The sequence below is a fragment of the Lates calcarifer genome, linkage group LG16_LG22 (assembly GCF_001640805.2).
Source record: "Lates calcarifer isolate ASB-BC8 linkage group LG16_LG22, TLL_Latcal_v3, whole genome shotgun sequence".
Classification (NCBI taxonomy): Eukaryota; Metazoa; Chordata; class Actinopteri; family Centropomidae; genus Lates; species Lates calcarifer.
The window spans coordinates 2,192,030-2,205,717 of record NC_066848.1 but is presented as its reverse complement, the minus strand read 5'-3'; the positions used below and the strand labels follow the sequence as shown (position 1 = coordinate 2,205,717).

The 13,688-nt window shown below is 40.6% G+C and overlaps 1 protein-coding gene and 1 long non-coding RNA gene across 7 annotated transcripts; one reads left to right on the top strand and one right to left on the bottom strand.

Moving 5' to 3' along the window:
- Positions 1-6: 6 nt before the first annotated feature.
- LOC108889816 (cytochrome c oxidase subunit 5B, mitochondrial) lies at positions 7-2,348 on the bottom strand. Its single transcript, XM_018686462.2, has 4 exons — positions 2,180-2,348; positions 1,469-1,539; positions 319-418; positions 7-235 (listed from the first exon to the last, which is right to left on the bottom strand). The coding sequence occupies exons 1-4, from the start codon at positions 2,274-2,276 to the stop codon at positions 123-125; spliced, it is 381 nt and encodes a 126-aa protein (XP_018541978.1). The 5' UTR covers positions 2,277-2,348; the 3' UTR covers positions 7-122.
- A 591-nt stretch (positions 2,349-2,939) lies between these two features.
- Positions 2,940-12,877, top strand: LOC108889813 (uncharacterized). 6 transcript variants are annotated; one of them, XR_007814761.1, is made up of 11 exons: positions 3,694-3,992; positions 4,591-4,657; positions 5,533-5,939; positions 6,196-6,492; positions 6,749-7,016; positions 7,312-7,718; positions 9,748-10,044; positions 10,301-10,568; positions 10,864-11,270; positions 12,111-12,399; positions 12,710-12,877. It is a non-coding gene; the product is annotated as an uncharacterized LOC108889813 (long non-coding RNA). The 6 variants fall into 6 exon arrangements; XR_007814763.1 differs by lacking the exons at positions 3,694-3,992; positions 12,111-12,399; positions 12,710-12,877 and adding exons at positions 2,940-3,431; positions 11,527-11,805; XR_007814760.1 differs by lacking the exons at positions 7,312-7,718; positions 12,111-12,399; positions 12,710-12,877 and adding exons at positions 9,087-9,493; positions 11,527-11,805.
- Positions 12,878-13,688: the final 811 nt, after the last annotated feature.

Here is a 13,688-nt window from a genome sequence, read left to right as displayed (position 1 = left end):
TTCAGCTCAGGTTGACATTTTAATGACAAACTGTACATGTTAAATGATATGCACACATTGCAATATATGGTCATGAAGAAGGCAAATGTGTTGTCCCATTAGTAGAGCACTTAAATTTAGCTTCAATGGGGCACTTCATGTGGGACTGCCTTGTAGTAGGTACCACAGGAGGGACAGCGGTGGGAACCTCCCTCATGAACCCAGAACCACACAATAGCTGTGTTGTCTTCCTCACCTGCAGAGAGTTAAAACTGTGAGTAACCTGGTTTTTCATTCATAAGAAAAAAATTTGACTTGTGTTTAGTATACATCACTTACAAAGACAGCCCACCAGCCTCTTGCCCCCAATGCACGGAACAAGCTGAGGGTCCTCCTTGGTGCCTGGGTAGTACTTGGGCTTCAGTATACTGTAGGGATCCTGTAATGTTAATTTAAAGATAATTAGAAGGGGAGACCCAGGCAACATAAGCAAAACATGTGCAAAACTTACTACAAGACTGATGACTTCAGTGACAGGATGAATCCACTTCCACATGGCAAAAATAGTTTGCCTACCACTCTCTCCATGTGCTAGAGTCCAAGATAGACTGAGTAATGTGAACTATACATCCTTCATTTGTGATCACATGATTAGTTTATAGTTACCTAGAAGCCGGGGGTGGTTCAGTTTACCCGCTGGCTTGACTTCAACCTGTATATGGCAAGTCATTTTAACATTTAACCAAAGCACATTCCTGCCTGTAATAATGTTTTTGATTTCCATTAGAGCCTTTATCCCAGTCAAAATCAGATTCTCACTCATCTGAATGGTAATAATAGATATCCAAGATATCTACAGCTTTGATTGTAGTCAAAATGTATGCAATCCTTGAAAAATATAAGTGGTCGTTCTAACATTTAATAGCTAGACTGGACATTGCGCTGGATATTGCAAATATCTTTCATATTCAAAAAGATCATTTTCAGGTCTCCACAATGACATTTTTCCCTATCCAGAATGAATATTGTGGAATTCTGTCTTATGATTCTCCCTAGGAAAAACTCCCATTTCAGATTTCTACAACTGTTACAACTCCACTAGTAATTTATTGGTATCATTGTCATTTTAATGTATTTGTTGCAGATTTCTACTATATGTTTATGGAATATCTGCAAGTGTATTGTTTCTAGTCAGAATGTCAGTTGTGGATATCTGTAATGACATTTTTACTGGTCACAGTGTATGTTTGGATATTCAAAATTACATTATGGATTTGTGACATTTAGATTTCCCGGTAAGAATTCTATTACAGACATCCAGAATGTTCGTTCTGGATACAAAGTATAACGTTGTGCTCAATACACGAGCGGCCAAAGTGATGTCACTTGTCCCAGGAAAAATGACGTAGATATTGAATGGAACGTGGGACGTTCTATTTAACTGGGAAGAACTGAATGACTGGTATCTGTTACAATGTTAGTTGCCCACCTTTCCCTCCTTGAAGGCCATCAATACGCGTCGCTCCAGTCCAGTGGCCTGCTCCTCATCTGTTGGTATCCCTGGAAAAAAACCCAACAAAATATTAAATTAGAAACCAAAGTCAGTGTAATTACGCCAGGGTGCGCTCCTCCATGCACATTACACTCGGACTGTCCGTGTACTTGAACGCCTCCAAAACTGCACGTAGGCAACTACACGCCACCCACCCCAACCAGCTCCTGTCCCCTATCAAGATACTGGCATAAACCCGACGGGCGCGTGCCAAAAGAGGTGTGTCTATCAAAGGCCTTTCCGCGAGATAAAGTCCAAATGACCTTCATTGTTTGATTCAAACATTGTAGTTGCATTGAGGTGGTACACACTGACATATTAATTCCGCAGCACAAAAATGACCACAAACAAAAAATTTTATCACTGCAAATATTGCGTATTAAAACTCAATGTTTTTATTGTCTCTATTAAACACAAACACCGCTGGTTACTGGTCACAATACAGACGCAGTTTATGATTTATAGTTTTAGCGACCAAACTGCGCAATAAACTAAAAATACCGTTTAATATTTTCTTACTACCAGTCCAGCTCCCTCATCTGAACTCCGTCACTTGTGGCCGATGACAGCTGCGCTTCCTCACTGATCTGCGGGCCTGTTATTACGGTGTAAAGTTTTCATTTCCTCGGTAAATAATAATAACTTTACCTTCTGTGGCCATCGCACGGTGTAACGGTCTGGCCACCGCATTGCTCCTCAGCCGCAATGTTGTCGTACAAGCTCGAAGAAGGAGACGTCCCGCCATGACGACTCTGGTCTCACTTTCAGGTACTGGGAATGACCTGAAAGCAACTGTCAGATGGACTTAGATGACCCCCCGACGATCGCGTCTGATTGACAGTTGATCGGACCAATCATAGCAGGAGCGTGGCGGGCGTTAACCAATGAAATTCACCAAATGGGAGCACGAGGAACAAGTGAGAAATATAACCAAGGAGAAATTAATAAAATAAAAGAATTGCAAAAGAGAAAACAATTAAACTACCTTGTATGAATTCAGGCATAAATTATATTGATTGAATTGGGCTTAAGAAATGACAATGAATTGTGATGATTTGCATTTTATAGGCTACTTACGCATTGATATCATACTTGATGCAGTCATTTAATGTGTGTTCGCTAAGTGCCCGCTAGATGGCAGTAATGGAACACAAATGGCAGCCTGTTGAATTTTGAGTAGACTGGAGGAAAAAGACAGAATTTGCAGATAATTTGCGACATTGTATTGCATTTAAGGGGTGTTTTTTAATGTAATGGTGGTGTGAAGGTTGTGAGTGGAGTACTGCTCCAGGTGGAGGCGCTGTAGGACCAAGAAACACTCTTGTTTTCTGCAGATTTATTAAGATAAAGACACAAAGATGAAGGTATTGTATCATATAAATAAATAGTATTTGATTGTGTGTTGTTAATTGATTGATGTAAATAGCATAAAAAGACTGGGTCTCGCTGTATTACTCAGGCTGCACTACAGTGTCTACTCTCGGGCGCGAACCCACTACTGAGCAGCACGGGGGCTTTGACCTGCTCCGTTTCCGACCTGGGCCGGTGCACCCCTCCTTAGACGACCTGGTGGTCCCGGGCTCCCCCCGGAGCACCATATCGATACCGAACTTAGTGCGGACACCCGATCGATATAGTCCACTGCAGCTCAGAGCTCCTGAGCTCAAACGATCCGCCAGCCTCAGCCTCCCAGTGACTTGGATTACAGGCACGCGCCACCGTACCCGGCAGCAGCTCCTTCACTCATAGTGGTTTTGGGAGTTTTACAAATGGAACGTAATACGCGACGTCATCAGGTAGGACGTTCCAACGGAATTCTAATCCACACTCCATACCAGTTTAAACATCAGAAAAAAGAAGACCGGAGCGTGATCCTAAACACCACACTAAAGAATTGAAGGTAAACAAAATTATTTGTTTAACAGTTTCTGATCACGAAATGTCTTTGTTTACTAGTTAATACTACGGTTTTAAAGTATTAAAATATACCAACAAACAATATCTAATACTAGTCTGACATTAATTGTCATCATAATCATACTGAGGAGAATTAACTGTAGCTGTAACTGTATCTCATCCCTGTGTGACAGTGATGGTTAGTTATTTCTGTAAAGCTGTTCTGATTTAGCTTTTTATCAAATAGTAGATTGCAATCAGGAGAATGCACGTGTGACGTAATTACCCAGAACGCACGGCGTCATTGAACGTGACCGACGGCGGGGAGAGCAGAACAGAGCAGAGCAGAGGAGAGCAGAGCGTGATGGCGGACAAATAATGTCGGAAGAACGACTAAAAGTAAAGAGTAAAACCAACGTTTGAGACGTTGCTTCTTTGCTTTGTGTTGTTTTTTCGCGGATAAACTGCATTACACAACAACAACTCTGGTTGTAAAAGTAAACCTTGGGGCTGTTTTTGTCGAACACCATCGAAGGTGGACGCCGAGCAAACCTGCGGCGCGGAGGTAAGCTAACAAGCGTTAACCCTAGTATAAGCATTAGCATGGCCGGATGAAATGTCAGTGGTCGTTTGTTTATTTGCCTTTGCGGTCGCTTTGCAAACATCATGTGTGTCTCCGTAATGCTGTGTTCTCCCTGTTCCTTTGGAGACCATTCGTGGCGGTTTGGCATCAAGTTGTTGATCGTTTTGCATCTTTGTATGGTCAGATTTTTGTCTCGTGTTCGTTTTGTATTGGTTGTGTGTCAGGTTTGTGTTACGTTGTAGCAGCTTTGCATTTCTGCTTTGGTTTACCTCTGTGTTGTATCCGATTGTGTCTCTTTGTATTTTTGTGTCCGTTCCTAGTAATTTGTCCATGGTCGTCCATTGATCCCCTGTTGTGTATAAGAGTGTTTAGTCATTTGCTTGCGGTGACTTGATACTTGATTGAGTACAGTTTTGTTTTAAATGCATACTTGGATATTCAGTTTTAACTTCTTGCTCCTCCACCATAACTACATCAAAACTAAAGCAAACTAAATTCTTTAAGTTTTAATAGTGAAAAGTTTTCTTTTCTAATTTAATTTTGGTATTAGTGTTTCAAGTTTTGCACTTTTGTGTTTCAGGTCAGCTCATGCAGCCTCTGCTAAGATGGAAACACCAGCAATCAACATCATCTTACAGACCAAACAGGTGGGTGTCCTAAATATTTGCCCAGTTTGAATAGAATCTGTCGAGCTGAATTATTAATGTCAGCAACTCTCATTTCATTTGTTAAATCCAAGCTCAAAACTTGGTATTTATTGATTTATTTTACAACATATATCTGGGGAAAAGTAACTCAAATGATTATTAATTGTCTATCAACTAATCACTGAAGCAGTCATGTACAATCATGGCCAAAAACATTGGCAACCCTGCACTTCTCTCAGTAAATTGTAGTAGCTAAAATACTTTGTTATTCACATTTATTTCTTTAGTATGCATTGGAACAAAAGCGCCAACACCGAACTCCAATAATGGACTGGACAAAATATTAGCACCTTTTCAAAACTGTATAAAATAATTGGATTTTAAGCATGTGATGCTCCTTTAATTTGTATTTTAACTCACCTGTGCCAATTAACAGGTGCTGGTAATATAGCGTCAAATCACAGCAAAAGTTATCTCAAGGCACTTTTCATATAGAGCAAGTCTAGACCGTACTCTTCATATTATAATATTTACAGAGAGAGTCCCAACAAATTCCACAGTAAGCAAACACTTAGAACTTCCTTTTAAGAAGCAGAAACTTTGGGCAGAACCACACTAAGGGTAGGCGGCATCTTCCTCGACTGGTTGGGTTGAATTAATTGATACACACAATTAATAATCATTTTACTTTTTCCCAAATATTTGTTGTTGTTGGTTCTTCAGGAAAGGATGACATTCAACTGTTTTGTGTTATGTTCTGGTTCAGCTTTAATGTTGAATATTTATCTATGTTTTCATGGTTAAACTGTTGATGAGGGATAGGTAGTAGTGTATTGATCATTTTCCTTTGCATGTTTCTCTTTGATTTCCTCCAGGTGTCACCACTTGGTCGACCACATCGTCCACGATCGCAGAGACGACGTCGACGATCGGAGAGACATTGTTGAGGATGAGGGAGACATCGTCCTCGATCGGAGATATTGTCCAGGATTGCAGAGACCTTGTCAAAGACGAGAGAGACATTGTCCCATGCTTCGCAGAGCTCTGTGCAAGAATCGGTAGAGACACTGTGGTTCCTCGATTCGACGGCATGACCGTGATCATGGTGACATTGTCGTTGATCTCAGAGACATTGTCTGCGATCACAGAGACATTGTCGATGATCGCAGAGACTTTGTCCATAATCTCAGAGACATTGTCCGCGATCACAGACATAGTCCACGATCACAGAGAGTCTTCGTACAATGAATAAGTTCTTTGACACCAGGACAGAGGCCTCCAGGTAATTCACAAACAGCTTTACATCAATGGTCCGACACAGAGCACTGACATTAAACTGTTTATGTTCAGTATTCAGTTTATCAGAAAAGTATAACCATAGAAGTAATTTGCTGTATAAAAACAATGTATAAGTAATCTTTATTAACAGAAGTAATGTAAAAATATTCAGCAATATCAGAAGTAAGATGCAATAGTCAGAGTAATCTGTTACTAGATGTAGTTTACAACAGTAAATGTTATCTGTAAATTTCCTCCAGGTGTCACCACTTGGTCCACAACATCGTCCACGGTCGCAGAGACATGGTCCATGATCGGAGAGACATTGTTGAGGATGAGGGAGACATCGTCCTCGATCAGAGACATTGTCCATGACTCGTGGTGACTCGGTCCCCGATAAGTCGGCACTGCCGGCGTTCAGAGACACTGTTGATGATCGCAGAGACTTTGTCCATAATCTCAGAGACATTGTCCGCGATCACAGAGACGTAGTCCACGATCACAGAGAGTCTTTGTACAATTAAGAAGATCTTTGACACCAGCACAGAGCCCTCCAGGTAATTCACAAACAGCTTTACATCAACTGTCCAACACAGAGCACTGACATTAAACTGTTTATGTTCAGTATTCAGTTTATCAGAAAAGTATAACCATAGAAGTAATTTGCTGTATAAAAACAACGTATAAGTAATCTTTATTAACAGAAGTAATGTAAAAATATTCAGCAATATCAGAAGTAAGATGTAATACTCAGAGTAATCTGTTACTAGATGTAGTTTACAACAGTAAATGTTATCTGTAAATTTCCTCCAGGTGTCACCACTTGGTCCACAACATCGTCCACGATCGGAGAGACATTGTTGAGGATGAGGGAGACATCGTCCTCGATCAGAGACATTGTCCATGACTCGTGGTGACTCGGTCCCCGATAAGTCGGCACTGCCGGCGTTCAGAGACATTGTCGATGATCGCAGAGACTTTGTCCATAATCTCAGAGACATTGTCCGCGATCACAGAGACGTAGTCCACGATCATGAAAAATCTTTGTACAATGAAGAAGTTCTTTGACAGAGGCCTCCAGGTAATTCACAGACGGCTTTACATCAACTGTCCAACACAGAGCACTGACATTAAACTGTTTATGTTCAGTATTCAGTTCATCAGAAGTAATCTGCTATGTAAAAATAATGTATAAGTAATCTGTATTAATAAAAGTAACGTAAAAGTATTTAGCAACATCAGAAGTAAGATGTAACAGTCAAAGTAATCTGTTACCAGATGTTGTTACTGTGTTTTCATGGTTAAACTGTTGATGAGGGATAGGTAGTAGTGTATTGATCATTTTCCTTTGCATGTTTCTCTTTGATTTCCTCCAGGTGTCACCACTTGGTCCACCACATCGTCCACGATCGCCGAGACGACGTCCACGATCGGAGAGACATTGTTGAGGATGAGGGAGACATCGTCCTCGATCGGAGATATTGTCCAGGATTGCAGAGACCTTGTCAAAGACGAGAGAGACATTGTCCCATGCTTCGCAGAGCTCTGTGCAAGAATCGGTAGAGACACTGTGGTTCCTCGATTCGACGGCATGACCGTGATCATGGTGACATTGTCGTTGATCTCAGAGACATTGTCTGCGATCACAGAGACATTGTCGATGATCGCAGAGACTTTGTCCATAATCTCAGAGACATTGTCCGCGATCACAGACATAGTCCACGATCACAGAGAGTCTTCGTACAATGAATAAGTTCTTTGACACCAGGACAGAGCCCTCCAGGTAATTCACAAACAGCTTTACATCAATGGTCTGACACAGAGCACTGACATTAAACTGTTTATGTTCAGTATTCAGTTTATCAGAAAAGTATAACCATAGAAGTAATTTGCTGTATAAAAACAATGTATAAGTAATCTTTATTAACAGAAGTAATGTAAAAATATTCAGCAATATCAGAAGTAAGATGTAATAGTCAGAGTAATCTTACTAGATGTAGTTTACAACAGTAAATATTATCTGTAAATTTCCTCCAGGTGTCACCACTTGGTCCACAACATTGTCCACGGTCGCAGAGACATGGTCCATGATCGGAGAGACATTGTTGAGGATGAGGGAGACATCGTCCTCGATCAGGGACATTGTCCATGACTCGTGGTGACTCGGTCCCCGATAAGTCGGCACTGCCGGCGTTCAGAGACACTGTCGATGATCGCAGAGACTTTGTCCATAATCTCAGAGACATTGTCCGCGATCACAGAGACGTAGTCCACGATCACAGAGAGTCTTTGTACAATTAAGAAGATCTTTGACACCAGCACAGAGCCCTCCAGGTAATTCACAAACAGCTTTACATCAACTGTCCAACACAGAGCACTGACATTAAACTGTTTATGTTCAGTATTCAGTTTATCAGAAAAGTATAACCATAGAAGTAATTTGCTGTATAAAAACAACGTATAAGTAATCTTTATTAACAGAAGTAATGTAAAAATATTCAGCAATATCAGAAGTAAGATGTAATAGTCAGAGTAATCTTACTAGATGTAGTTTACAACAGTAAATATTATCTGTAAATTTCCTCCAGGTGTCACCACTTGGTCCACAACATTGTCCACGATCGGAGAGACATTGTTGAGGATGAGGGAGACATCGTCCTCGATCAGAGACATTGTCCATGACTCGTGGTGACTCGGTCCCCGATAAGTCGGCACTGCCGGCGTTCAGAGACATTGTCGATGATCGCAGAGACTTTGTCCATAATCTCAGAGACATTGTCCGCGATCACAGAGACGTAGTCCACGATCATAAAGAATCTTTGTACAATGAAGAAGTTCTTTGACAGAGGCCTCCAGGTAATTCACAGACGGCTTTACATCAACTGTCCAACACAGAGCACTGACATTAAACTGTTTATGTTCAGTATTCAGTTCATCAGAAGTAATCTGCTATGTAAAAATAATGTATAAGTAATCTGTATTAATAAAAGTAACGTAAAAGTATTTAGCAACATCAGAAGTAAGATGTAACAGTCAAAGTAATCTGTTACCAGATGTTGTTACTGTGTTTTCATGGTTAAACTGTTGATGAGGGATAGGTAGTAGTGTATTGATCATTTTCCTTTGCATGTTTCTCTTTGATTTCCTCCAGGTGTCACCACTTGGTCCACCACATCGTCCACGATCGCCGAGACGACGTCCACGATCGGAGAGACATTGTTGAGGATGAGGGAGACATCGTCCTCGATCGGAGATATTGTCCAGGATTGCAGAGACCTTGTCAAAGACGAGAGAGACATTGTCCCATGCTTCGCAGAGCTCTGTGCAAGAATCGGTAGAGACACTGTGGTTCCTCGATTCGACGGCATGACCGTGATCATGGTGACATTGTCGTTGATCTCAGAGACATTGTCTGCGATCACAGAGACATTGTCGATGATCGCAGAGACTTTGTCCATAATCTCAGAGACATTGTCCGCGATCACAGACATAGTCCACGATCACAGAGAGTCTTCGTACAATGAATAAGTTCTTTGACACCAGGACAGAGCCCTCCAGGTAATTCACAAACAGCTTTACATCAATGGTCTGACACAGAGCACTGACATTAAACTGTTTATGTTCAGTATTCAGTTTATCAGAAAAGTATAACCATAGAAGTAATTTGCTGTATAAAAACAATGTATAAGTAATCTTTATTAACAGAAGTAATGTAAAAATATTCAGCAATATCAGAAGTAAGATGTAATAGTCAGAGTAATCTTACTAGATGTAGTTTACAACAGTAAATATTATCTGTAAATTTCCTCCAGGTGTCACCACTTGGTCCACAACATTGTCCACGGTCGCAGAGACATGGTCCATGATCGGAGAGACATTGTTGAGGATGAGGGAGACATCGTCCTCGATCAGGGACATTGTCCATGACTCGTGGTGACTCGGTCCCCGATAAGTCGGCACTGCCGGCGTTCAGAGACACTGTCGATGATCGCAGAGACTTTGTCCATAATCTCAGAGACATTGTCCGCGATCACAGAGACGTAGTCCACGATCACAGAGAGTCTTTGTACAATTAAGAAGATCTTTGACACCAGCACAGAGCCCTCCAGGTAATTCACAAACAGCTTTACATCAACTGTCCAACACAGAGCACTGACATTAAACTGTTTATGTTCAGTATTCAGTTTATCAGAAAAGTATAACCATAGAAGTAATTTGCTGTATAAAAACAACGTATAAGTAATCTTTATTAACAGAAGTAATGTAAAAATATTCAGCAATATCAGAAGTAAGATGTAATACTCAGAGTAATCTGTTACTAGATGTAGTTTACAACAGTAAATGTTATCTGTAAATTTCCTCCAGGTGTCACCACTTGGTCCACAACATCGTCCACGATCGGAGAGACATTGTTGAGGATGAGGGAGACATCGTCCTCGATCAGAGACATTGTCCATGACTCGTGGTGACTCGGTCCCCGATAAGTCGGCACTGCCGGCGTTCAGAGACATTGTCGATGATCGCAGAGACTTTGTCCATAATCTCAGAGACATTGTCCGCGATCACAGAGACGTAGTCCACGATCATAAAGAATCTTTGTACAATGAAGAAGTTCTTTGACAGAGGCCTCCAGGTAATTCACAGACGGCTTTACATCAACTGTCCAACACAGAGCACTGACATTAAACTGTTTATGTTCAGTATTCAGTTCATCAGAAGTAATCTGCTATGTAAAAATAATGTATAAGTAATCTGTATTAATAAAAGTAACGTAAAAGTATTTAGCAACATCAGAAGTAAGATGTAACAGTCAAAGTAATCTGTTACCAGATGTTGTTACTGTGTTTTCATGGTTAAACTGTTGATGAGGGATAGGTAGTAGTGTATTGATCATTTTCCTTTGCATGTTTCTCTTTGATTTCCTCCAGGTGTCACCACTTGGTCCACCACATCGTCCACGATCGCCGAGACGACGTCCACGATCGGAGAGACATTGTTGAGGATGAGGGAGACATCGTCCTCGATCGGAGATATTGTCCAGGATTGCAGAGACCTTGTCAAAGACGAGAGAGACATTGTCCCATGCTTCGCAGAGCTCTGTGCAAGAATCGGTAGAGACACTGTGGTTCCTCGATTCGACGGCATGACCGTGATCATGGTGACATTGTCGTTGATCTCAGAGACATTGTCTGCGATCACAGAGACACTGTCGATGATCGCAGAGACTTTGTCCATAATCTCAGAGACATTGTCCGCGATCACAGAGACGTAGTCCACGATCACAGAGTCTTCGTACAATGAAGAAGTTCTTTGACACCAGGACAGAGCCCTCCAGGTAATTCACAAACAGCTTTACATCAACGGTCCGACACAGAGCACTGACATTAAACTGTTTATGTTCAGTATTCAGTTTATCAGAAAAGTATAACCATAAAAGTAATTTGCTGTATAAAAACAATGTATTAGTAATCTTTATTAACAGAAGTAATGTAAAAGTATTCAGCAATATCAGAAGTAAGATGCAATAGTCAGAGTAATCTGTTACTAGATGTAGTTTACAACAGTAAATGTTATCTGTAAATTTCCTCCAGGTGTCACCACTTGGTCCACAACATCGTCCACGGTCGCAGAGACATGGTCCATGATCGGAGAGACATTGTTGAGGATGAGGGAGACATCGTCCTCGAACAGAGACATTGTCCATGACTCGTGGTGACTCGGTCCCCGATAAGTCGGCACTGCCGGCGTTCAGAGACATTGTCGATGATCGCAGAGACTTTGTCCATAATCTCAGAGACATTGTCCGCGATCACAGAGACGTAGTCCACGATCATAAAGAATCTTTGTACAATGAAGAAGTTCTTTGACAGAGGCCTCCAGGTAATTCACAAACGGCTTTACATCAACTGTCCAACACAGAGCACTGACATTAAACTGTTTATGTTCAGTATTCAGTTCATCAGAAGTAATCTGCTATGTAAAAATAATGTATAAGTAATCTGTATTAATAAAAGTAACGTAAAAGTATTTAGCAACATCAGAAGTAAGATGTAACAGTCAAAGTAATCTGTTACCAGATGTTGTTACTGTGTTTTCATGGTTAAACTGTTGATGAGGGATAGGTAGTAGTGTATTGATCATTTTCCTTTGCATGTTTCTCTTTGATTTCCTCCAGGTGTCACCACTTGGTCCACAACATCGTCCACGATCGCTGAGACGTCGTCCATGACCGGAGAGACATTGTTGAGGATGAGGGAGACATCGTCCTCGATCAGAGACATTATCCATGACTCGTGGTGACTCGGTCCCCGATAAGTCGGCATTGCCGGCGTTCAGAGACATTGTCGATGATTGCAGAGACTCTGTCCATAATCTCAGAGACATTGTCCGCGATCACAGAGACGTAGTCCACGATCATAAAGAATCTTCGTACAATGAAGAAGTTCTTTGACAGAGGCCTCCAGGTAATTCACAAACGGCTTTACATCAACTGTCCAACACAGAGCACTGACATTAAACTGTTTATGTTCAGTATTCAGTTTATCAGAAAAGTATAACCATAGAAGTAATTTGCTGTATAAAAACAACGTATAAGTAATCTGTATTAACAGAAGTAATGTAAAAGTATTCAGCAATATCAGAAGTAAGATGTAATACCAAAAGTAATCTGTTACCAGATGTTGTTACTGTGTTTCATGGTTAAACTGTTGATGAGGAATAGGTAGTAATGTGTTGATAATTTTCCTTTGCGTGTTTCTTTTTCATTTCTTTCAGGTGTCTCCACTTCGTCCACAACATTGTCCACAATCGCAGAGACATGGTCCATGATCGGAGAGACATTGTTGAGGATGAGGGAGACATCGTCCACGATCAGAGACATTGTCCATGATCGCAGAGACCTTGTCAAAGATGAGAGAGATGTTGTCCATGATCAGAGACATTGTTCCAGCGGACACGGAGGTCACCGATTTGACAGCACTGCCCGCGATCATGGAGACATTGTTAATGATCACAGAGACAGTGTCTATGATCTCAGAGACATCGTCCACGATCACAAAGTCATTGTCTATGATCTTTGTGATCATTTGTCCATAATCTCAGAGACGTAGTCCGCGATCACAGAGAGTCTTTGCATAATGAAGAAGTTCTTTGAGACCAGGACTGAGGCCTCCAGGTAATTCACAAACAGCTTTACATCAACTGTCCAACCCAGAGCACTGACATTAAACTGTTTATGTTCAGTATTCAGTATATCAGACGTAAAAATAGAAGTGCAATATAAAAATAATGTGTAAGTAATCTGTATTAATGTAATGCAAAAGTAATGAGCAATATCAGAAGTAAGATGTAATAGAGTAATCAGTTACTGGACGTAGTTTCAACCATAAATTATGTGTGCTATACAAATAAAATTGGTTTGAATTTAACTGAATTGAATCTGTAAATTTTTGAAGTAAAATGTAATAAAGGTTTTATGTAATGTTAAAAGTAATGTCGAAAGAAATGGTCAAAAATGTTGTAGAGTAGTAAGGCATGAAAACCGCCCAAAAAATGTCATAGTATAGTAAGATGTCAAAAATGGTCAAAAAATGTCATAGTATAGTAAGGCATGAAAAACGCTCAAAAAATGTCATAGTATAGTAAGATGTCAAAAATGGTCAAAAAATGTCATAGTATAGTAAGATGTCAAAAATGGTCAAAAAATGTCATAGTATAGTAAGATGTCAAAAATGGTCAAAAAATGTCATAGTAT

Excerpts from the sequence above, each read along its gene's own strand:
- LOC108889816 (XM_018686462.2), bottom strand. The coding sequence starts at position 2,276 with ATGGCGGGACGTCTCCTTCTTCGAGCTTGTACGACAACATTGCGGCTG. Across the intron at positions 1,540-2,179 it reads CCGTGCGATGGCCACAGAAG|GGATACCAACAGATGAGGAG; the intron begins GTAAAGTTATTA and ends GTTTTTTTCCAG. Across the intron at positions 236-318 it reads GAGGCTGGTGGGCTGTCTTT|GTGAGGAAGACAACACAGCT; the intron begins GTAAGTGATGTA and ends AACTCTCTGCAG.